At 43.3% G+C, this 26,311-nt stretch overlaps 1 protein-coding gene across 1 annotated transcript in view; it reads right to left on the reverse strand.

The window, feature by feature from the left end:
• ift70 (intraflagellar transport 70) overlaps positions 1–26,311 on the reverse strand; it is a 228,878-nt gene that overhangs the window by 139,510 nt on the left and 63,057 nt on the right. The window contains exons 7-8 of the mRNA XM_078558310.1: positions 22,490–22,618; positions 6,566–6,615 (exon numbers count right to left, since the gene is read on the reverse strand). Of these exons, the coding sequence (XP_078414436.1) occupies positions 6,566–6,615; positions 22,490–22,618 (179 nt within the window). The remainder of the gene's footprint in view (positions 1–6,565; positions 6,616–22,489; positions 22,619–26,311) is intronic.

Below are 26,311 nucleotides of genomic sequence, written 5' to 3' on the forward strand. Positions count from 1 at the left end.
CTCTGATCGGCGCTATTTTACGTGGGTGGGCCAATTAAGGCATAATAATTCCCAATGTTTCTAGCTGGATTAAGGTATTGCAAGAACAGGAGTTTCCAATTATAGAGTCCACACTCCTGGTCATTAGTGCTGAATGTAACATGGAGAGAAGACAAGGATATGTTCTAGTACATTAGTCACCAGAGTCAGGGAAGAACGACTAAGAGGCAGGGAAATGAAAGGCAGTTAGAAATGAGTGCGAACGGAATGATGATAGTGAGAGATTAGGAGGGGAACAAGGGTGGCAGTGGTAGGCAGGGGAATGGGTGGCAGTGAGAGACACGGGAATGGGTGTCAGCGAAAAGCAGGGGGATGGGTGTCAGCAAAAGGCAGGGGGATGGGTGTCAGCGAAAGGCAGGGGGATGGGTGTCAGCGAAAGGCAGGGGGATGGGTGTCAGCGAAAGGCAGGGGGATGGGTGTCAGCGAAAGGCAGGGGGATGGGGTCAGCGAAAGGCAGGGGGATGGGTGTCAGCGAAAGGCAGGGGGATGGGTGTCAGCGAAAGGCAGGGGGATGGGTGTCAGCGAAAGGCAGGGGGATGGGTGTCAGCGAAAGGCAGGGGGATGGGTGTCAGCGAAAGGCAGGGGGATGGGTGTCAGCGAAAGGCAGGGGGATGGGTGTCAGCGAAAGGCAGGGGGATGGGTGTCAGCGAAAGGCAGGGGGATGGGTGTCAGCGAAAGGCAGGGGGATGGGTGTCAGCGAAAGGCAGGGGGATGGGTGTCAGCGAAAGGCAGGGGGATGGGTGTCAGCGAAAGGCAGGAAATAATTAGAAAATGAAATTAAACATGAATGTAAGGTAGTGTATTTTGGTGTGAAGAAAGGGAGGTGCAAAGAAACAAAAGGACCTTTGAGTACAATTACATCAATCACAAAAAGTTGCCCAACAGATTAGCAAGGCCATAAATGAAGCAAACCAAGCACCAGGTTTTATTTCTAGAGGAATAGAATTGAAAAGCAAGGAAGTTATGCCAAACCTGTGTCAAGCCTTGTTTAGGGCACACTTAAGAGTTCCATATATAGTTCTGGTTGCTGTATTATAAAAAAGGTGTGAGGCACTGGAGAGAACATAGAGAAGGTTTGTAAGAATTATACTAGAAATGCATGGGTATACATGTTAGGAAAGGATCATGAGGCTGAGTCTCTTTTCTCTTGAAAAAAGGAGGCTGACAGTTGACCTAATAGAGATATTATGAAATGTCCTGATAGAGTGGATATAGAAAGAATGTTTCCGTTTGTGGGGAAGAGCATAACTAGAGGCCATCAATATAAGATAGTCACAAAGAAATCCAACTGCGAATTCAAAAGAAACTTCTTCATCCAAAGAGTGATAAGAATGTGGAACTCACTATCACAGGGAGTAGTTCATAGGATCATAGAATGGTTCTAGCACAGAAGGAGGCTATTTGGCCCATCATGTCTGTGCTGGTCCTCTGAAGAAGCAATTCATCTAGTGTCACTCTTCTGCCTTCTGGGGGTTAGGGTGTGATTCACATGAGGGAAATCCAAATTCAGTGCTGAGTTCAAACAGACCCCATTTTCACTGACACCCATTCCCTTGCCTTATCCTGCAGTGTATGAGTCGTGGATTTTTAGAGTAGACCTAAATGTTTGCGAAGGATGAATAAGATCTGTAGAACGATCAAACTATGTTATTTAAATAGCCTGTCCTTTAAAAAGTGAAGAAAACAGCCTGCCTTTGAATGTGAGTTGAAAAAAATTCTGTGTTAGCAATTTCAACAGCTGTTTGTTGACATATCCTTAAGTGCTATTATTATAGCATTATTACTGCTTGACTGCTTTCCACAACCTATCAGTGGAAAGCAGTGCAGCTCTAATAACACTCGAAGCTTGACACCATCCAGGACAAAGCAGCCTACTTGATTGGCACCCCATCCACTACCTTAAACATTCACTCCCTCTACCAAAGATGCACTGCGGCAGCAGTGTGTACCATTTCCTGCAGCAACCCATCAAGCATCCTTCAACAGCGCCTTCCAAATCCATGACCTCCATCACCTAGAAGGACAAGGGCAGCAGATGCATGGGAATACCCCCACCTGCAAGATCCCCTCCAAGTCACACACCATTCTGACTTGGAAATATATCGCTGTCCCTTCACTGTCGCTGGGTCAAAATCCTGGAACTCCCTCCCTAACAGCACTGTGGGTGTACCTACACCACATGGACTGCATCGGTTCAATATGGTGGCTCACCACCACCTTCTCATGGTTAATCAGGGATGGGCAACAAATGCTGACGTAGCCAGCGAAGCCCACATCCTGTGAAAGAATAGAGAAAAATCAGGATATTAGTCCCCTGCTGATGAGTCAAGCTAATTGGAACACAGTTAACACTGCCTGGATGATGAAATAATTTGAATGTGCAATCTGATCAAAATTGGCATGTCGCCTGCCTCACAGTCAATGTTCAAGCTTCATAATCTCTGTGCCATTTTCAAGGACAATCAAATTTAGCCTCCAGATACTTCTAAAGTCATATGATACAGTCCTCGTCTCAGGGCCTATTGTCTGCAAGAATCGTATTAATTCTTCACCAGGGCCTGGATTTTCACTCTGAAGTGGACACGCAGATTCGGGAAATTTCCCACATTGGGAAAAAGTGCCCCAAACGGCTGCATCTTCGTTCCGAAGATCTGGGTGCGGGATGGAACCAGGCCTTCTGCCCTTGGATGCGGATTGGAGATGGCCAGAAGGTGGGCTGGTTAAAAGGCCCACCTCGGTTCTCTGGGTTTCATCCCAGTTGTTTCCTCAACCCTCCCAGCCACCACACATGCCAACCCATGACCACCGCCCCGCCCCGCACCCCCACCTCCCCCCCCCCCACCCCCCCACCCACCCCCACCCCTCCCCTCCCCCCCACCCCATGGCCCCTTATAGCCCTGATGCCAACCCACATCGGTATAGCCTCAACTGGAGTAATGCATCTAGTTCTGGGTACCACACTTTATCAAAGATGTGAAGGCATTAGAGAGAGTGCAGAATAGATTGACAAGAATAGTTCCAGGGATAAAGAACTTCAGTTATGTAGATAGATTGGAGAGGTTGGGACTGTTTTCATTGGAGAAGAGAAATTTGAGAGGAGATTTTAGAGATACTCAAAATCATGGGATGTCTGTACAGAGTATTTAGGGAGGAAGTGTTCCTACTAATGGAAGGATTGAGAATGAGAGGCCACAGATTTAAGGTAATTGGCAAAAAAAGCAATAGCGACATGAGAAGAAACTTTTTCACATAGCGAGTGGTTAAGGTCTAGAATGTGCTGCCAGAGAGTGGAGGCAGGTTCATTCAAGGCATTCAAAAGGGAATTAGAATATTATCTAAAAAGGAAAAATGTACAGGGTGTCACAGTGATGTGTCATGTGTGATGTGGAATATTAATTTTTAACTTTATCAGCTGGTCAGATATATATTGAGCTTCTTTAAAAGGACTTTTGCCAAGTGAAGACACTGACTTTTTAAAGAAAAGATTGCTAATTTTGTATCACTGTGCAGCCACATCCCATTCCATGGAGATGGAGATGAAAGGCCAACACAGACGATAGATTTGGACAGTTGTTGATTGTTTCCTCCTTATCTTATCAAAGGTCCCATCTCAGAAGAATGACTCATTCAAGGACTGATTAACAGGGCCATTAAGACTCTATCATTTTGTGACTGTCCCAATGGCTAAACAGGATGAAGGAGATTAATTGGCTGTCCTGTAGGAGACATACCTTGATAATTGGAACTTAATCACTTTCCCATGGGTAAACTCTTTTTCTTTGGATCATGACTCTGCAGTGAAGGCTAGTCACATGACAGCAGCCATCTTGCCTGCTGCCAGAGATGTGGAAGAAGCAGGCGTCTGCAGAAAGTAACATCTAGAAGAGGTCTGCAGAATAGACCATTAACATCATCTCTCTCTCCCTGCTATTTCTCAAATTCGGACCCTATCTCTGTTACATTTTGAAGTACATCACAGAGATAGAGAATTTCAATTAAAAGGAACTTCCAAGTGTCATAGCATCCACTTTGGAAAAAGACGCATTACAGTTTAAAAGAGACTGTCTTCAAAAACTACAGCTTACATTAGCCGCAATCCCACTGGAATTTCAAGACCACCAAAGGAACATCAGAACACATGTTTCTTTATTTTCTTATGGAATTTCACACTTATCAATTCCATCTCCTCCACCCTATAACTTGTTCTGTTGTGCATGTGTGTGTGTGTGTGTTTTTGTGTGTCGCGATTTTTACCTTTTTAATGAATCTTATACTTTTACCTACTTTTACTTTCATGGCAGATGGCGAAATTTGAATTCAATAAAAATCTGGAATTAAGTCTGATGATGACCATGAAACCATTGTTGATTGTTGTAAAAACCCATCTAGTTCACTAATGTCCTTTAGGGAAGAAAATCTGTCATCCTTACCTGGTCTGGCCTACATATGATTCCAGACCCACAACAATGTCGTTGACTCTTAAAATGCCCCCTGAACATGGGCAATTTGGGATGGGCAATAATTGCTGGCCTACCGGACCCCTCCAGACTCAGTCATAACATGGGTTATGGGGAGATGGTGGTGGAATGGCACCACGTGCATTGCTCATTTGGAGGGCCAGCATAGGCATGACAGGCCGAATGGTCTCTTTTAGTGCTGTAACAATTCTGTGATTCTGTAAACCCTCTTTTCTAACCAACCCAAACTCTCATCATAGGTGGAATTTTCCAACCCCACCGCAGTGGGTTCCTCCTGGCAGATGTGGCGAGCCAGCCAACAATCCATTGACTTTGGCGGCACCAGTAAATCCCACTGGTGGGCAGGACCGGAAAATCCTGCCCCATTGAGTCTAATCACAAGTTTCAAGTAATTGATGACATTCTATATACTCAGTCATCCACCACTTGGGAATGGGTCGTTCCTCAGTCCCTTTACTGCCAAGTGATTCAAGTTATCTACAACCTACCAAAAGGGGGACATCTGTCCATTCCTGACCAAGTCCTGTGATGGTGGCCTGGTGTGATCTAGTCAAGGAAATCCAAACTCCTCAACTTAAGAGCTACATAATATTTTTATACATTGAACAGGCAACATTTATTTTTGATCCCTTTGTATATCACTTCAAAAGCACTGTATCGGGGTGAGAGTGGCTGAAAAGAAAAAGGTCTGAAAATGTTTAGTGACAAAGAATCATGCAATGTTAGCACTTATAATGATCTGTAGTGAAATGCAAATGTTTATAGGCCATTTGAAATGGGCGGAATTCTTAGACTTCAAGTGGGTAGAAACATTTGTTTTCCCTTTGTTTACTTTGTAATACTGTGAAGATGTGGACCAATGCATTTGTATAAAATCACCAAAGCTTCCAACATTTCGGCATTCAATGCAGATGCCGGCAAAAACAAAACAGCAATTGAACTGCATAGGAACATTTGGTGTTATTAAGTTCACGTATTATAGATCAACATATCACATAAATGTGAAAATCTGTGTTTTTAAAGTACTTTGTCAAAATTTCTTATTTTATATAGTCAGGTAGGTTTCAGCCAATCTCTCCATATTCCATGGTGACAGAAGACTCAGTGAAGCTCCTGTCTCCCACACTTTGTAATCAGCTCCTCTCCCCGTCATCCACAGATGCCCATCTTCCCAAATCACTTCTCGCCCACACACTCATGCCCTCTTTCTACACTCAACCTCCATTCACTCATGCCCTCCTTCCCTTCCCACTCTGCCCGTAATTCATTCATGTCTTCATTCCCCACTCAGCCCCCCTCAATCATCCCCTCCTATTTCTCTACACTCCCTTCCATCTGCATTTTTCTACCCTTTTCGGATGTGGGGAAGCTGAAGTGCAAATGCAGCAACAATGATTATGGATAACGGGAAACATTGGTATAAATCAGATTCAAATTGTAAGACTTTATAAAACATTGACTGAGAGAGCAGCAGCTGCCAGGTCCCAAATCCTGGATCCCAGCTCTAGGCCCTGCTCCTCCCTTCGATGAAAGGTATCAAGATCTTTGAAATGCAGGTTTGCCTTTATAAAACAATGAATGTCTGTTTTATACAGATCTAAAAGTCAGAATTCTGCCAAACCACAGAAACTTCTCATCTCTGACTGGATTTCAAAGTTATCGATTTTTGCCTCAGTTCTAGAAATTTAGAGGGAAGTTAAAGGAAGGTCAAAGCAAAGAAGCCAGCTATAACCTCAGAATGATTTTAATTAAAGTAGAACAAAAGGATTCTTAGGAACTGGATCTGAAAGGTAAGGAAGCAAAGCTTTTGTATAATTTAATCCCTTGGTTTTAATTCAGAAACTTCTACAACCAAAATCAGAGTAGAAAATGATTGTGGTTCAGAGTTTATTCAGCAGAAAGAAAAGAACATTTGTACATACATCCACACATGATTGAGATTGTGTGACCAACTTAATTACATTTTGAACAGTTGAGAAAACAGAAAGTTATGGTGTTTTTAAGTGGATTTTAATAAAAAGACTTTATAAATCAGCAAGTCAGCTTACCTCTTCAGATCGTGGTGGCATGTCTGTCAATGCTTCTTGTGCTGCTTCATCTGTTTAATAACAAAGAATGGACAGTATAATTGCCACTGTAACATTCTGCACCCCTAACCCCATGAAAGCAGATAATATGTTAAAAATATTACAAATAGCTATAAAATGCAGAGGCCAGAATCTTCTGTTCGGCGTGCAGGGGCGGGACCCGCATGCCAACGTGTATAATGATGAACGGTGACGTTGGGATGCCATGCATCCTTCCGATCTTCAGTTCGGCAGGCGCACACCAGAGTCAGCTGTGTGCCCGCCAAACTGACAAAGGCCTGTTAAGGCCATTAATCACCTAATTAAACTGATTGTCTGGGCTGTCTGTCCCGCTGATCCGGCTGCCGAGCAGGAAGGTGAACCAGAGGCAGGAGCTGAGAGCATCCCCGAGGGAACCGGGCACGGAGCAAAATGGTGAAGGAGGAAAGAAAAACATCCGAGTGAAGAAAAATATCAACCTTAAGGTTGGCGGGCAGGCGAAGAGCCCAGGCGGCCTTCGCATTTCTCATGAAATCTCATGCACAGGTGGGATGAGGTTTCATGACGGGTTTATAAATTAAATAAGAATTTTTATTAAAATACATAAACTTGTCTCAGCTCATGTGACGCTGTCACATGAGGTGACATGTCTGAGTAATTTTTTTTCTTTTTTGCAATGTTTGATTCTTAAATTAATCTCCCTGAGGCACAGAGCTGCCTCTCCCTCCTCCCCCCGCCCACAGGTAGCGCTCAGCGCTTCCAAGTGCGCGTCACACTGGGCGGATCTTAATTGGCCTGCCCACGCAAAACAGCAGCACCCAGCCGATACCGGGGGGCGATTGACTCTGTGCCTCCTGCGCCCGCTCTCGCACCGCCCACCTGACAGGTAGAAAATTCATCCCAGAAAATCGTCAGAACACAGAAAACCCATGGGATATGATTTCTCTCTAAAACTGGTTAAACCAATGAACTATAACAAAAGCCCAGAGTTTCCTTGGAGTGGAGCTTCATTCTACTGCTGTAACTTAGTCAGAAGCGGGTCAAAAACCCTGCTAATGTGTAAACTGAGTTTCTGGAGACTTCAGCAAAGCTAGAGCACATGCAACAAGAGCAGTTCTGAGGAAATTCCAAGCCAAAGTCACAAGTGAGTTAGTTAACATCATGAATGGAACATAAACCATAACCCTACATACAAACCTCTTGAAACCATATTTTAACAAAACTACATAAATCGAACAAATGGTAAAAAAAGAGCCCCAGCCTCTTTTGTCTTTCTTGATAGTCACAACCTTTAGTAATCATCCTTGTAAATCAGTTTTGCACCTTCCACTATGCCTCCATACCCTTTTCGTAAATGAAAGTCCAGAGCTGTGCACAGCGCTCCAAGTGGATTTAATCAAGTTTCCATATAATAGTTTTACATGTTTTAATTCTGTTCCTGCTGAAATGAACGTCAGTGCATTGTTTGCATTTTTAAGGCCTTGTTATGTTGCTTTTAATGATTTGTGAATCTGTACCCCTAGATACCTTTCCTCCCCTATGCCACTGATTTTCATTGGAAACTTAGGGCCCCCGCTCGCCGACCTGAAGATTCTGCCCTTACAGTCTATGGCCTCCTTAGTCCTCTTACAAAAATATACTAGATTCAGTCTTTTGTGCCCCTACTTTGCAAGCGCCCATTCCTTTCAAAGTTACTGATCCGTGCCTCAGTTCTAAACACATCTATATTGAAATTAATTTGCTATTTAATTGCACAGTCTGCAAGTTTATTAATGTCTTAGTTTATTTTGTCACAGTCTTCCTCTGTATTAACAATGTGGTGCCATCTGCAAATTTTGAATTCAAATCGTTTATGTACATGGTGAACAATGGAGATCCCAGCACCAGTCTCTGTGGAACACCATTTCCCACCTTCTGCCTATCTGAGTAGCCATCTTTAAGCCCTGCATTCTTGTTTGTTTTGTTTTAAAGCAGTTTGGCATACATTCCACTATTTGTCCCTTGATTCCCAATGCTTTGACCTTAGTCATAAACCTACTATGCAGCACCTTTTCAAAGGCCTTTAGAAAGGCCACATCAATTACATCTTTGTGGAACAATTCCATTATCTTTTTTTTATTCACTCATGGGATGTGGCATCACTGGCTAGGCAAGCATTTATTGCCCATCCTTAATTGCCCTTGTTCAGAGGGCATTTAAGAGTCAACCACATTGCTGAGAGTCTGGAGTCACATGCAGGCCAGACCGGGTAAGGATGACAGATTTCCTTCCCTAAAGGGCATTAGTGAACCAGATGGGTTTTTACAACAATTGACGATGGTTTCATACCCTGAGACTTTTAATTTTTATTAATGTCTTAGTTTATTTTGTCACAGTCTTCCTCTGTATTAACAATGTGGTGCCATCTGAAAATTTTTATATGCATTGTTTATGTATATGGTGAACAACAGAGATCTCAGCACCAATCTCTGTGGACAGAGAATTCAAATTCCACCATCTGCCATGGCTGGATTCGAACCCAGGTCACCAGAGCATTACCCTGAGTCTCTCGATTACTAGTCCAGCGGCAATATCACGACACTATCACCTCCCACTAACACCACCAGTGTTAAGATAACTAGCCTATAATTTTCTAGATTTGTTGTCTCACTTTTTAAATTTAGCTTTCCCTCAGTCCAATGGCACTATTCCCTTTTCCAATAAATTTAATACATATTCCTTGATACATTGTTGCATGGATATAATCCCATCAGGATCATTTAGTTTGATTAGTTTATTTACCTTCTTTCTTAAAGTATCTTTATATCCGTTCTTTGTTCTCTTCTCGAATGTCAACCTGTTGGCCTCCCTGATAACTATTGAGGCAAAATAATTATTCAATATTGCTGTCATTTTGCTGTCATTCCCTGTAAATTTAACTTGAGCAGCCTTTAGTGGCTCTATCCTGATTTTCCTTCCGTTATTTGTGTGCTTGTAGAATACCATTTCTTTTTATACTCCCTGGCAATTTAATTTTGCAGTTCCTCTTTGCCTTGCTAATATTTTTTGACTTTTTTCCTAACTCCTTTGTATTCCCTTCTGTCATTTCTCCTTGGTTATCTCTGTACTTAGTGTATGACTTTTCTTTCAGTTTCAATTTTGCCCTTACTTTGTTATTCACTCAGTGTATTTCATCTTTAAAAATTAGCTGTCAAAGAATATTTTTTAAAAAATTATCCCAGTATATATAATCTGACACAATGTTAAAGTCACTGCCATTTAAATGTTAGAAATAGAATCATAGATTGATTATAGCCCATTGTGTCTGTGCTGGCTCTCTGAAGGAGCAATTCAACTCGTGTTGCCTAGCTTCACCCCGTTACCCTGCACATTCTTCCTTTTCAGATAATAGTCCAATTCCCTTTTGAAAGCCTCAATTGAGCCTGTTTCCACCAGATCTGAACCACTAGCTACGTGAAAGAGCTTTTCCTTACATCGCCATTGCCTCCTTTGACAATTACCTTAAATCTGTGCCCTCTGGTTCGTGATCCTTTTTTTTATTCGTTCATGGGATGTGGGCATCGTTGGCTAGGCCAGCATTTATCACCCATGTTCAGAGGGCATTTAAAGAATCAACCACATTGCTGTGGGTCTGGAGTCACATATAGGCCAGACCAGGTAAGGGAGGCAAATTTCCTTCCCTAAAGGACATTAGTGAACCAGATGGGTTTTTAAGACAATTGACAATGGTTTCGCGGCCATCAGGCTTTTAATTCAAGATTTTTTTTTAATTCAAAGTTCACCATCGTCTGTGGTGGGATTTGAACCCAGGTCCCCAAGGCTTTACCCTGGATCTCTGGAATACTAGTCACTAGAGCACTATGACACCGCCTCCCTCCCACCAGTGGGAACAGTTTCTCCCTAACTGTTCTGTCCAGGCCCCTCATGATTTTAAATACCTCTCTCAAATCTCCTCTCAACCTTCTCTTCTTCATAGAGACCAGTCCTAACTTCTGCAATCTTTCTACAGAACTGAAGTTCCTCATACCTGGAACCATTCTCGTGAATCTTTTCTGCATGTTCTCTAATGCCTTCACACTAAAGTGTGGCACCCAGGCCTGGATGCAATAATTCTGTTGAGGCTGAACCAATGTGTTATACAAGTTTAACATAACCTCCTTGCTTTTGTATTCTATGCCCCTATTGATAAAGCCTAAGATGCTGTATGCTTTACTAACCACTCTCTCAACCTGTCCTGCCACCTTCGATGATTTATGCACATTTACACCCAGGTCCCTCTGCTCCTGCTTATACTCTACTTTTGTAGTAACTGAAGGTATAGCTGCTCCTGCTTTCTATCAGGGGTCATGTGATGTTCTTGGAGGGTCTGGCCAATCAGCCCTAAGCGTGGGCAATCTGGGGGGTGGGGTTTCCTGACGAGAGTCCTGATCGAGCATGTAGCAACTGAAAAGCTCTCTGGAAAAAGTTTATGTTTCTCACTGAAACCTGTTCGCTCCGTCATTATATTGGCGACGAGGACAAAATAGCTCCGATGCTGCGCCTCGTCTTGTTTACGTGAGCATATCAAATCTTTAGAAAAGAATACTCACTAGTTATGCCACTCTTCGGCAGAATTGATCCTTAGTATGCGACTATGGAAGACTGGAGCCAGTATATAGAGTGCCTTGGTTTTTATTTGTAGCAAATGGAATTAGCGCGGAGGAAAAGCAGAAAGCCATCCTTTTGAGTGCATATGGCACTGACGGCCCCGATTCTGCCAAATTCTAATTCCTTTAATAAATTAGTGGACCTCATGAAAATGCATTTCCAGCCAAGCCATCCGTAATAATGCAGTGTTTTAAATTTAATTCCAGAGTTAGAGCCCCAGGAGAGTCCATCGCAACCCACGTAGCAAAGTTAAAGCAGCTAACAGGACACTGCGACTTTGAGAACACACTAAATGATATACTGCGGGACCGATTAGTTTATGGAGCTCAGGACAACGCCATTCAGTGCCATTTATTCACTGAGGTCGACATCGACTTGAAGCGTGTGTTAGAAATCTCCCTTGCCATGGAAAGTGCTGCGAGAGACTTGCAGGCTTCGCAACATGTAATGGGAACCTACTGCCCGGCACGGCGCGAAAACCAGAGACACAGCGTCGAAGCGAAAGGCAATGTCTGCTGTTAGGAACATGAAAAGGCCTAGTAGAAACACTTCAGCAGCGACTCCAAGGTTAATTTGTTATAGATGTGGAGGTGACCACGTACCAGATGCCTGTAAATTCAAAGAGGCAGAATGCCATTACTGCCATAAGCAAGGTCACGTAGTGAAGCAATGCAAGGCGAAGCCGAAACAGTCTATAGAGCAGCAAACCAACATATTGAATTAAAAAATACAGCAGAACCTTAAGTTGCTGACACCGACATCTATTCCCTGCATAACGTAACCGATGTAAAAACCGAACCCATCACTGTCACAATCCAAGTTAATGAGAAGCCTTTAATAATAGAGGTGGATATGGGAGGATCAACCACAGCACTGGGAGAGCACACATTTAAATACCTAAATGAAGGTACCCAGCCATTAAACCTGGAGCAGACAACCGCTAAATTAAAGACATACGCTGGAAAATCTATTCAGGTAAAGAGCATCGGCACAGTACCAGTGTCTTATAGGCAATAGACAGCCCAGCTGCCAGTGATAATGGTGAAAGGACAAGTTGCCCAGTCTTCTAGGCCGAGACTGGTTACAGAAAATCAAACTTGACTAGTCTGAGATATTTCACCTGAAAACAGGAGGAGTTCCTGAACTGCTAAGGAAATATGACAGTGTATTTCAGGATGAATTAGGGAAGTTAAAAGGCTTGCAAGCAAATATATATGTGGGTCCTCAGGTGACACCACGTTTCTTTAAGATCAAGACTGTGCCTTATGCTTTGAAGGAGAAGGTGGATGCAGAAAGATGCTGGTTAGAAAAGCTGGGCATCAACCAACCTGCCTAACTCTCAGAATAGGCAGCACCTATAGTTCCAGTGGTTAAGCCTGCCCAAACCATGCGCACTTGTGGGGACTATAAATTATAAATAAGGCAGCAAAACTAGATAAGTACCCCATTCCAAGGATAGGCGACATATCCAAAGCTGGCTGGAAGCAAATCCTATAGAAAAATGGATCTGAGCCACGCCTACTAACAATTAGAACCGGATAGTATGTTGAGAAAATACGTTGAGACTATTAACACATATAAGGGGTCTTTATCAGAACACTCGCCTACCCTTTGGAGTATTGCCTACATGCACTATCTTCCAAAGGACAATGGAGAGTCTTTTGCAAGGACTTCCCTGAGTAGTAGTATACCTAGATGATGTTCTGATCACAGCCGAAGCCAACCTGGAGGAGGTGCTAAGAAGGTTCATGGAAGCCGGCGTGCGGTTAAACAAGGAAAAACGCACATTTCAAGCACCAGAAGCTACTTACCTGGGTCACAGGGTGGACACCATGGGTTTGCATCTGGTAAAAAAGAAAGTTTGGGCAATAAAAATGCACCTCCGCCATCCAATGTAACCAAACTCAAATCCTTCCTGGGTATGATCAATTATGATAGCCGCTTCTTGTCTAACTTATCAACTGTGTTGGCACCATTACACTTGCTGTTAAAAAAGAATCACTGTTGAAGAAGCCTTTGTGAAAGTAAAGAAACTGTTGCATTTGTCGTGTTTATTGGTACACTACGACCCATCGAAAGAATTGGTATTAACACATGATGCCGCTCCATATGGTGTGGGAGCTGTGTTATCGCACAGAATGGAAGACAGATCAGAAAGGCCCATTGGCTATATCTTGAGAACCCTCTCCACAGCCGAGAAGGATTATTCCCAACTGGAAAAGGAAGGTTTATCGGTGATATTTGGAGTGAAGAAATTCCACCAGTACATGCATGGACGACATTTCACCATTGTGTCGGACCATAAACCATTAATGAGTTTATTCAGTGAGGATAAGGCCATCACACCAATCGCATCAGCAAGAATTTGATGTTGGGCTTTGATATTATCTGTGTATGAGTACACCTTTATGTACTGTCTTGGATTACACATGCAAATGCAGACACATTCAGTCGTCTACCATTACCAGAGAGCAATGCACATGCTCCAGTGCCACAAAAAGTTGTGTTATTACTGAGTTTCTTGGATTCTTCCCCATGTGTGCAAAGCAAATTAGAAATTGGACAAACAGAGATCCAATATTGTTGAAAGTTGTTGAGACCTTGTATTGCAAGGATGGTCAAATTCGTCTGTATCTGAAGAGTTGAGACCATTCCATGCCAGAGAAACAGAGTTAAGCTGTCATGATGGAATTTGGTGTAGGGGTTAAGAGTTGTCGTCCCTTTGCAAGGAAGAGAACCACTCTTGACAGAGCTTCACAGTGTGCATCCAGGCATATCGAAGATGAAAATGCTTGCACAACGCTATGTCTGGTGACCAGGCATTGAAGTAACATCGAAAAACATGGTGAAGCACTGTCTCCATTGTCAGCACAACAGAAGTTGCCTGTTTCAGCCCCCCTGCATCCATGGGAATGGCCTGGTCAACCCTGGGCTAGACTACATATTAATTATGTAGGACCATTCTTTCGTACCATTTTTTTTGTTGATTGTAGATGCACATTCTAAATGGATGGATGTATATGAAGTCAAATCGGCAACATCAAGCGCAACTATCGAGAAGCTGCGTCATTGTTTTAGGCATACATGACCTACCTGAAATTGGCATTTCTGATAACAGTACAGTCTTTACCAGCACAGAGTTTCATAAATTCATGAATCTGAATGGAATCAGGCATATTAAAACAGCCTCTTACCATCCCTCATCAAATGCCAAGAGAGCTGTGCAATCTTTGGTATGAAGGAGTTATCAGAAGGTACTCTAGAAACTCGACTTTCCCGCTTTCTTCTCAGTTATTGTACAATGCCATTCGACTACGGGTTCAACACCATCTGAATTATTGATGAAATGCGTCTACGTACACGGTTAATCTGGTGTTTCCAGATTTAAAGGGGAAGGTAGAGAGGAATCAGTGTAATCAGAAATTGAATCACGATATTCACAGCAAAGCTCGCACTGTGTAGGTGACACAGTATTCATGCGAAATTTTGGAAGTGGACCTTGATGAGTCCCTGGAACCATTGTCTCAGAGACAGGTCCCTTATCTTTCCAAGTGCAAGTGGAAGAAAGAATCGTTCATAAGCACGTGGACTATATTCGTGACTGAGACATTCCAACAACCAACTATTCCATCTGTGATTAACGTCGAACCATCAGCTCATGACATGACAGGTTGACCTAGGATAGACTTTCCCAATGTCTCTGTAGAGTTGCCAAACCCAGAACTGCCACTTTCTAATGATGTGCCTCATGCTGCAGTTCCTGATCATGTCGATCCTGTTGAGGAACCTCAAGTGGTAGAGCGACACCACTCCAGATGTATAAGGAGAGCACCTCAGAGACTTAATCTATAATCACCTGAAGTTGTATATATGTGTATGTTGTTGGATATTGAAATTTTCTTTGTAAATAGAAACTGTAAAAAACTAAAGGGGGAGGAAATGTAGTAACTGAAGGTATAGCCTCTTCTGCTGTGTATCAGGGGGTCATGTGATGTTCTTGGAGGCTCCGACCAATGAGTCCTAATGGTGGGCAATCTGGATGGTGGGTTTCCTGACGAGAACCCTGATCCAGCAAATAGCACCTGAAAAGCGCTCTGTAATAAAGTTTATCTGTTTCTTGTTGAAACATGTCCGCTCCGTCAAGTCATTATAATTTTATATTGCGTCTCCACATTCTTCCTACCAAAATGAATCACTTCACATTTCTCTGTATTAAACTTCATCTGCTACTTGTGTGCCCATTCCACCAACTTGCCTATGTCCTTCTGAAGTTCTACACTATCTTCCTCACTGCTCACAATGTTTCCAAGCTTTGTTATCTTCTGCCAATTGTGAAATTGTGCCCTCTACACCAAGGTTATTAATATATATCAGGAAGACCAATGGCCCCTGGGGAACTCCACACCAAACTTCCTCCAGTCCAAATACAATCTTTAGCCACTATTCTCTGTTTCCTGTCACTCAACCAATTTCATATCCATGTTGCTACTGTCCCTTTTATTCCACGAGCTCTAACTTTGCTTACAAATTTGTTGTGCGCACTTAATCAAATTCCTTTTGGAAGTCCATGTTAACCACATCAACAGCATTACATTCATCAACCCTCTCTATTACCTCATCAAAACACTCAAGCAACTTAGTTAAACACAATTTACCTTCAACAAATCTATGCTGGCTTTGCTTCATTAACCCTCATTTGCCCAAGTGACTATTAATTTTGTCCCAAATTATTGCTACTAGAAGCTCCCCCACCACCAAACTTAAACTGACTGGCCTATTGTTGCGGGCTTATCTTCACACTCTTTGCTGAACCAGGGTATAACATTTGCCATTCTCCAGTCCTCAGGCACTACCCTTGAGTGGAATGAAGGTCGGAAAATTATGGCGAGTGTCTCCTCAATTTCCATTCTTACTTCCCACAGTATCCTTGGATAGAGCTCAACCTTTCCTGGTGCCTTACCAACTTTTAAGTACAGATAGCCGATCCAATACCTCCTCATCATCAATTTAAACTCTTCAACTGTCTGAACTACCTCCTCTATCACCATGATCTGGGTAGCATCTTCTTCCTTGGTAAAGGCAGATGCAAAATATTCATGTAATCAGTCATGCTCTAGCCTCCGTGCATAAATCCCTTTTATGGTCCATAACTGGCCCCACTCTCCTCTTACCAGCCTTTTACTATTTATATGCCTATAGAACACTTCTGTTTTTCTTTTACATTAGTTTCCAGTCCCTTTGCATACTCGCTCTTTGCTTTATCAATTCTCCTCCGAACCTTCTAGTTCCAACCTGGTTCTTGGTTGTGTTGTCCACCCGACATCTGTCATTAGCATACTTTTTCTGCTTTGTCTTAATCTCAATCTCTTTTGCCATCCAGGGAGCTCTAGGGGGGAATATACATTGACTGTACCCAAACTCTCTCTTCTTTAAGACAGTTACAGTTTTGCCTAACAACCTTTGACTCCGATTTAGCAGGCTCAGATCCATTTCTACCCAAGTGAAGTTGGCTTTTCCCGTTAATTATTCTTTCTCTGGACCGTTCTTTGTCATTTTCCATAGCCAATCTAAATCTGATGATATACTGTCCCCTAAATGTTCGCTTGACGTCCCCATTCCATAGAACCAGGTCTAGCAGTGCCTCCTTTCTCATTGGAATGGAAACATACTGCTGCAGAAATTTTTTCTGAACACCATCTAGGAACTCTTGCCCCTCTCTACCCTTTACACTACTACTATCCCAGTCTATATTTGGATAATTAAAGTCCCCCATTATAACTGCTCTATAATTCTTGCACCTCTGTAATTTCCTTGCAAATTTGTTCCTCTTCATCTTTGCTACTAGTTGGTGGCCTATAGACTACACCGAGAAATGTAATTGCTCCTTTTTCCCTCCTTAGCTCTGGCCAAATAGATTATGTCCTTGACCCTCTAGGTCATCTTCGCTCTCCAGCATTCCAACATTCTCCTTAGTCAATACTGCCACCTCTCTCCCTTTACTTTCTTTCCTATCTTTCCTGAACATCTTGTATCCAGGAATTTTTAATATCCATTTCTGCTCTTCTTTGAGCCAGATCTCTATTAAAGACACAACGTCATATTTCCATGTTGCTATCTGTGCCTGCAACTCACCAATCTAAATTACTACACTCCACGCATTCACTTTTTATTTTGCTCATTCATCGGATCAGTGTGTCACTGGATAGACCAGCATTTATTGCCTATTTCTATTGGCCCTCAAGATGGTGGTGGAGAGCTTTCTTGAACCGCTGCAGTCCATGTGGTCTAGGTACACCCACAGTGCTGTTTGGGAGGGAATTCCAGGATTTTGATCCAGCGACAGTGAAGAAACTATAATATATTTCCAAGTCGTGTGACTTGGAGGGACAGTGATGGTGATCCCAATGCATCTGCTGTCCTTGTCCTTCTAGATGTTAGAGGTGCTGGGTTTGGAAGGTGCTGTCTAAGTAGCCTTGGTGAGTTGCTGCAGTGTATATTTTAGATGACACACACTGTTGCCACTGTGCGTCAGTGGCGGAGGGGCTAAATGTTGAAAGTTTTGGATGGGGTGCCAATCAAGCAAGCTGCTTTGTCCTGGATGGTGTCAAGCTTCTTGAGTGTTGTTGGAGCTGCACTCATCCAGGCAAGTGGAGATTATTCCATCACATTTCTGACTTGTGCCTTGTAGATGGTGGACAGGCTTTTGGCAATCAGGAAGCAAGTTACTCTCTGCAGAATTCCCAGCTTCTGATCTGCTCTTGCAGCCACAGTATTAATATGGTTGGTCCAGTTCAGTTTCTGGTCAGTAAAAACGCCCAGGATGTTGATAGTGGGAGATTCAATGATGGGAAAGCCATTGAACATCAAGGGACGATGGTTGGATTCTCTATTGTTGGATGGTCATTGCCTGGCGCTTGTGTGGCGTGAATGTTACTTGCCACTTACCAGCCCAAGCCTGGGTATTGTCCAGGTCTTGTTGCAAATGGGCACGGACTGCTTCAGTATTTGAAGAGTCGCAAATGATACTGAACATTGTGTAATCATCAGCGAAAATCCTCAATTCTGACCATATGATGAAGGGAAGGTCGTTCGTGTGCAGTAACCCTGATTTAGACTTTATTTGGATATTATTATTTTCCCCCTTGCTCTGAACCCACTTAATAACTTACTATTTTCTACTTTGATGCTATCTGTCTCTTCCAGTATTCTGTGCGCCTTGGTATTCCTCTCTAATATTGTCTCCTTGTTTTCACACCTCCGCCAAGTTAGTTTTAACCCTCCCCACTAGCAGTAGCAAATTTTCCCGCAAGGAAATCAGCCCCTGCTCTGTTTAGGTGCAATCCTATTATCCTGTACAGTTCTCATCTCCACCAGGGTCGGTCCCGATGTACCAAGAATCTAAAGCCCTCCCTCCTGCATGGGCTTTCCAGCCACACTTTCCTACTATTTCTATATTCATTTGCATGTGGTACTGGGAGTAATCCCAAGATTCATACTTTTGTGGTGCTGCTTGCTAATTTCCTGCATAGCTCTCTAAATTCTGACTGAAGGAGTACATCCCTCTTTCTACCTACGTTGTTGGTACCAATGTGGACCACAACTGCTGGCTGTTGACCCTCCCACCTCTGCAGCCGTTCAGTGACATCATTGACCCTGGCACTAGGAAGGCAACATACCATCCTGGATTCATGATTGCGGTTGCAAACACCTGTCTCGAGCTAATTATCAAATCTCCTATCACTATTGCTCCTCCCATCTTCTTCCATGCCTCCATCTAGAGCTGAGCCAGCCGACGTGCCATTGACTTGGCTCTGGCGTCATGCCCTAGATGAACCATCACTTTCATCAGTATTCAGAACTGAATACTAGTTGAAGAGTGAGATACACATAGAGAACTCCTGCATTACCTGCCTGTTTCATCTTTAAGAAAGTTTATTACATGTAGGAATAAGAATGAATAGTTTAAATTGTTAACAAAAACAGAATTACCTGGAAAAACTCAGCAGGTCTGGCAGAATCGGCGGAGAAGAGTCGATGTTTCGAGTCCTCATGACCCTTCAGCAGAAGGGTCATTGTTCCCTAATGGTGGAATCTTAAATATCGTCCAGTAATTCATTGCAATTCACAATTCATGGTCTATTGCTTCCTTACTCCAAATTGCTGGGCTGTTTACACACAATTTACAGATCATGTCCCAGACACCACCATCACCATTCCTGCATATGTCCTGTCCCACCAGCAGGACAGACCCAGCAGAGGTGGCGGCACAGTGCTGTACAGTCGGGAGGGAGTTGCCCTGGGAGTCCTCAACATCGACTCTGGTCCCCATGAAGACTCATGGCATCAGGTCAAACATGGGCAAGGAAACCTCCTCTGATTCCCACATACCACCCTCCCTCAGCTGATGAATCAATGCTCTTTCCAAGTTGAACATCCCTTGGAGGAAGCAGTGAGGGTGGCAAGGGCACAGAATGTACTCTGGGTGGGGGACTTCAATGTCCATTCCCAAGAGTGGTTCAGTAACACCACCAAAGACCGAGTTCGCCGAGTCCTAAAGGACATAGCTGCTAGACTGGGTCTGCGAGAGGTGGAGAGGGAACCAAGAGGGAAAAACATACTTGACCTCATCCTCACCAACCTACCTGCCGCAGATGCATCTGTCCATGACAGTATCGGTAGGAGTGACCATCACACGGTCATTGTGGACACGAAGTCCCCTCTTCACATTGAGGAAACCCTTCATCGTGTTGTGTGGCACTACCACCGTGTTAAATGGGATTCAAACAGATCTAACAACTCAAGACTGGGCATCCATGAGACCATCAGCAGCAGCAGAATTGTACTCAACCACAATCTGTAATCTCATGGCCCGGCATATCACAGAATCTTAATGGCACAGAAGGAGGCCATTCAGTCCATCATGTCTGCACTGGCTCTCCAAATAAGCATTATGACCTAGTGCCATTGCCCTACCTTTTCCCCGTACTCTTGCACATTGCTTCTATTCAAATAATCATCTAGTGTCCTCTTGAATGCCTCGATTGAACCTGCCTCCATCACACTTCCAGGCAGTGCATTCCAGATCCAAACCACTCGTGTGAAAAAGTTTTTTCTCACATCACAGTTGCTTCTTTTGCACATCGCTTTAAATCTGTGCCCTCTTGTTCTTGATCCTTTTACAAGTGGGAACAGCTTCTCCCTATCCTCTCTGTCCAGCCCCCTCATGATTTTGAACATCTCTATCTAATCTCCTCTCAGTCTTCTTCTCTCCAAGGAGAACAGTCCCAACCTTTCCAATTTATCCTCATAGCTGAAGTTTCTCATTCCTGGAACCATTCTTGTAAACCTCTTCTCTCCAATGTGTTCACATCCTTGCTATAATATGATGCCCAGAGCTGTACACAATATTCCAGCTGAGGTCTAATGAGTGTCTTATAAAAGTTCAGCATAACCTCCCTGCTCTTGTACTCTATGCCCCTATTAATAAAGCCTATGTTTTATTAACTGCCCTCTCCACCTGTCCTGCCACCTTCAGTGATCTATGCACATATACACTCAAGTCTTTCTGCTCCTGAACCCCCCCTTCAAAATCTCACCCCTTATTTTATATTGTCTATCCATGTTCTTCCTACCAAAATGCATCACTTCACACTTCTCCGCATAGAACTTCATCTGCTACCTATCTGCCCACTCCACCAACTTGTCTATATCCTCTTGAAGTTAAACACCGGCCTCCTCGCAGTTCACAACACTCCCAAGCTTTGTATCATCTGCAAACTTCGAAATTGTCCCCTGCACACCAAGATCTAGATCATTAATATATATCAGGAACAGCAAGGGTCCCAATACCGACCCCTGGGGAACTCCACTACAAACTTTCCTCCAGCCCGAAAAATATCCATTGACCATTACTCTCTGCTTCCTATTTTTCAGCCAATTTTGTATCCCCTACTCTGCTATTATCACCAAGCCAGGGGATCATCAGCTCCGTTTAAAGAAGCGTGCAGGAGGGCATGACAGGAGCAGCACAAGGCATACCTAAAAAAAGGGGTGTCAACCTGCTGATGCTACAACACAGGACAACTTGCATGTCAAGCAGCATCAGCAACAAGTGACAGACAGAGCTAAGCAATTCCACAACCAACAGATCAGATCTAAGCTCTGCAGTCCTGCAGTCGTGAATGGTAGTGGACAGTTAAACAACTCACTGCAGGAGGAGGTTCCACAAATATCCCCATCCTCAATAATGGAGGAGTCCAGCACGTCGGTGGAAAAGATAAGGCTGAAGCATTCACTACAATGTTCAGCCAGAAGTGCTGAGTGAATGATCCATCTCAGTCTCCGCTGGAGGTCCCCAGCATCACAGATGCCAGTCTTCAACCAATTCGATTCGCTCCACGTGAAATCAAGAAACAACTGAAGGCATTGGATACTGTAAACGCTATGGGCAAAAGTACTGAAGACTTGTGCTCCAGAACATGCCATGGCCCTAGCCAAGCTGTTCCAGTATAGCTACAACACTGGCATCAATCCGACAATGTGAAAAATTGCCCTGGTATATCCTGTACACAAAAAGCAGGACAAATTCAACCCGACCAATTACTGCCCCATCAGTCTACTCTCGATTATCAATAAAATGATGGGCGTGGTCATCAACAGTGCTATCAAGCGGCACTTGCTTGGAAATAACCATCAACCACGCTCAATTTTGATTCCGCCAGGGTCACTCAGCTTCTAACCTCATTACAGCCTTGGTTCAAACATGGACAAAAGAGCTGAACTCCAGAGGTGAGGTGAGAGTGACTGCCCTTGGCATCAAGGCAACATTTGACCAAGCGTGGCATCAAGGAGCCCTAGCAAAACTGGAGTAAATGGGAATTAGGAGGAAAGCTCCCTGCTGGTTGGAGACATTCGTAGCACAAAGGAAGATGTTTGTGGTTGGAGGTCAATCATCTCAGTTCCAGGGCATCACTGCAGGAGTTCCTCAGGGTAGTGTCCTAGGCCCAACCATCTTCAGCTGCTTCATTAATTACCTTCCTTGCATCATAAGGTCAGAAATGGGGAATTAGACACTAAGATAAAAGCAAAATACTGTGGATGCTGGGAATCTAAAATACGAGAGAAAATGCTGGAAAAACTCAGCAGGTCTGGCAGGAGGTCTGTGGAGAGATAAACAGAGTTAACGTTTCGAGTCCACATGATTCTTCTTTAGAGCTAAAGAGCAAAACAGTTCTAATTATTTTTGCTGTCTACACTTACAGTTCTTCAGTTGGTATTCAATGGCTGCTTTAAGATTGAAAGCTTCAATCAATGCAGTTTCGTGGAGCACTAGTGTGTTTCCAACACTTCTCACATCAATCCCTTCAGTCGTCATACCAACACTGAGCTCTGAAAAAGAACAAATGATAACAAAAGCTAATGCAACAATTAGCAAGAGGTTTCATTTTAGGGTCACCATATGTAATAAACTTGCAGAATGAGCAAATTGGTAAATGAACTTCAATACAGATAAGGCTACATTTTAGTTGGAAGAGTAAGGAGGGTCACATACTCCATGCAAGACAAGTGTCTAAGGAAAGCAGAAAAACAGGGGCAGGGAGTAGATGCACAAATCATTGAAAATAGTGATGTAGCTTAAAAGACCATTAAAAAAAACCAAAGAAAGCACTGGAGTTCATTTCTAGGGGGACAGAATTGAAAAGCAGAGAAGTTATGTTAAACTTATATAGAATTTTGGTCAGAACACACTAGGGCTTCATATTACAAAAAGCATATAGAGGCACTGGAGGAAGTGCAAAAAAAGGTTTACTAGAATAATGGCAGAACTGAAAAGTTATACTTATCAGGAAAGATTGGACAGGCTGGGACTCTTTTTAAAAAAAAGCAAAGGTGACTTGATAGAGATCTTGAAGGTTATAAAAAAGTTTGATAGGTAGACATAGAGAAGACCTTTCTATTTGTGGGTGAGAACAGAACTATGAGCCATAAATATACGGAGAAGCTTGATAAACACATGAATAAGAAAGGAATTGAAGGGAATGTTGATAGGGTTCATTGAAAAAAGGTGTGAGGAGACTTATATGGAGTGTAATTGCCAACATGAGGCCAATAACATTCACAAGACAGAAACAGGCTATGTAACTCAAAGCAATTAAAAATCCACTAACACAGACGTATGGATTCTTTAAAAAAGTCTTCCTCTTGTTTTTCTAGACACAATGAACAGTCATAAAGCAGTTACCCCATGACAATAAGATTAGAAAATAAACATCCTTTTAAGAGTTGCCACTCTAATATATGATTGGAAATTAGACCATTTGGCCCCTCAAGCCTGCTCCACCACTCAATAAGATCATGGCTGATCTGGTGTTTTGAATTCCACATTCCCATCTACCCCTGATAACCTTTGATTTCCTTTCCTAACGAGAATCTATCTACCTCTGCCTTAAAATTATTCTAAGGCCCCACCTCCACCGTCTTCTGAGGCAGAGAGTTCCAAAGCCGCACAACCCTCAGAGAAAAAATTTCTCCTCATCTCTGTCCTAAAAGGGCGACTCCTAATTCTAAAATGCTGTACTCTCGTTCCGGACTTACCCACAAGAGGAAACATCCTTTCAACGTCTACCTTGTCAAGGCCGTTCAGGGTCTTGTATATTTCAATCAAATCACCCCTCACTCTTCTAAACTCCAGTGGAAACAAGCCCAGTCTGTCCAACCTTTCCTCATAAGACAACCCACTCATTCCAAGTATCAGTCCAGTATACCTCCTCTGAACCACCTCCAATGCATTTATATCCTTTCTTAAATAAGGAGACCAACACCGCACACAGTATTCAAGGTACGGTCTCACCAACACCCTGTATAAATGAAGCTTAACATCCTTACTTTTATGTTCAATCCCTCTTGTGATAAAGGATAGCATTCCGTTAGCCTTCTTAATTATTTGCTGTACCTGCATACTAACTTTTTGTGATTCATGTACTCGAACATCCATACCATCCGCACCTCAGAATTTTGCAGCCGTTCTCCATTTAAGTAATACTCTGCTTTTTTGTTCTTCCTGTCAAAGTGAACAACTTCACATTTTCCCACATTAAACTCCAGATCTTTACCCACTCACTCAATCTATCTATCTATATCCGTCCGCAACCTCATGTCCTCTTCACAACATACTTTCCTACCTATCTTTGTGTAATCTACAAATTTAGCTACCATGCCTTCACTCCCCTCATCTAAGTCATTGATGCGAATCGTAAAAACTTGAGGCCCCAGCACAGACCCGTGTGTGACTCTATTCGTCACATCCTGCCAATCTAAAAAAGATCCATTTATGCATACTCTTTGCTTTCTGCCAACCTTCTATCCATGCTAATATGTTAACTCCTATACCATGCGCTTTTATTTTCAGTAATAACCTTTGATGTAGCACCTTATCAAATGCCTTCTGGAAATCAAAGTACAGTACATCTACAGGCTCCCTTTTTTCTACAGCGCATGTTACTCCTTCAAAAAACTCCAATAAATTGGTTAAACATGATTCTCTTTTCACAAAACCATGCTGACTCTTCCCTATTGCCTTGAACTCTTCTAAGTGCCCAGCTATAATCTCCTTAAATGATCAATTCTAACAGCTTCCCCACGACAGATGTCAAGCCAACTGCCTTCTTGAACCGCTGCAGTCCATGTGGTGTAGGTACACCTACAGTGCTGTTAGGGAGGGAGTTCCAGAATTTTGACCCGGCGACAGTGAAGAAACAGTGATATATTTCCAAGTCAGGATGGCAAGTGGCTTGGAGGGGAACTTCCAGGTAGTGGTATTCCCAGGTGTCTGCTGCCCTTATCCTTCTAGGCGATAGTGGTCGTGGGTTTGGAAGTTGCTGTCTAAGGAGCCTTGGCGAGCTTTTGCAAGGCATCTTGTAGATGGTGCACACTGCTGCTACTGTTAGTAGGTGGTGGAGGGAATGAATGTTTGTGGAAGGGGTGCCAATCAAGCGGCTGCTTTGTCCTGGATGGTGTCGAGCTTTTTCGGTGCTGAGGGAGCTGCACTCAAGAACAAAGAACAAAGAAAAGTACAGCACAGGAACAGGCCCTTCGGCCCTCCAAGCCTGCGCCGATCATATTGCCCGTCAACTAAAACATTTTGCACTTCCGGGGTCCATATCCCTCTATTCCCATTCTATTCATGTATTTGTTAAGCTGCCTCTTAAACACCACTATCGTACCTGCTTCCACCACCTCCTCTGGCAGCGAATTCCAGACACTCACTACTCTCTGTGTAAAAAACTTGCCTCGCACATCTCCTCTATAGTTTGCTCCTCTCACCTTAAATCTATGTCCCCTAGTAAGTGACTCTTCCATCCTGGGAAAAAGCTTCTGACTATCTACTCTGTCCATGCCACTCATAATTTTGTAAACTTCTATCAAGTCGCCCCTCAATCTCTGTCGCTCTAGTGAGAACAATCCAAGTTTCCCCAACCTCTCCTCATAGCTAATAACCTCCAGACCAGGCAGCATCCTGGTAAACCTCCTCTGCACCCTCTCCAACGTCTCCATATCCTTCTGGTAATGTGGCGACCAGAATTGCACGCAATATTCCAAGTGTGGCCTAACCAAAGTTCTATACAGCTGCAGCATGACTTCCCAGCTTTTATACTCAATAACCCTGCCGATGAAGGCAAGCATGCCATATGCCTTCCTGACTACCTTATCCACCTGCGTTGCCACTTTCAGTGACCTGTAGATCCAGATCCCTCTGCCCGTCGATGCACTTAAGGGTTCTGCCATTTACTGTATAATTCCAGCCTATATTAGACCTTCCAAGGCATCCACTCATCCAGGCAAGTGGGGGGTATTCTATCACACTCCTCACTTGTGCCTTGTAGATGGTGGACATGCTCTGGGGAGTCAGGAGGTGAGTTACTCATCACAGGACTCAGCCTCTGATCTGTTCTTTTGCCACAGCATTTATATGGCTAGTCCAGTTCAGTTTCTGGTCAATGCTAACCCACAGGATGTTGATAGTGGGCTTTCAGTGACGTTAACGCCATTGAATGTCAAGGGGCGATGGTTAGATTCTCTCTT

Source organism: Cetorhinus maximus, chromosome 15 (assembly GCF_964194155.1).
Source record: "Cetorhinus maximus chromosome 15, sCetMax3.hap1.1, whole genome shotgun sequence".
Classification (NCBI taxonomy): domain Eukaryota; kingdom Metazoa; phylum Chordata; class Chondrichthyes; order Lamniformes; family Cetorhinidae; genus Cetorhinus; species Cetorhinus maximus.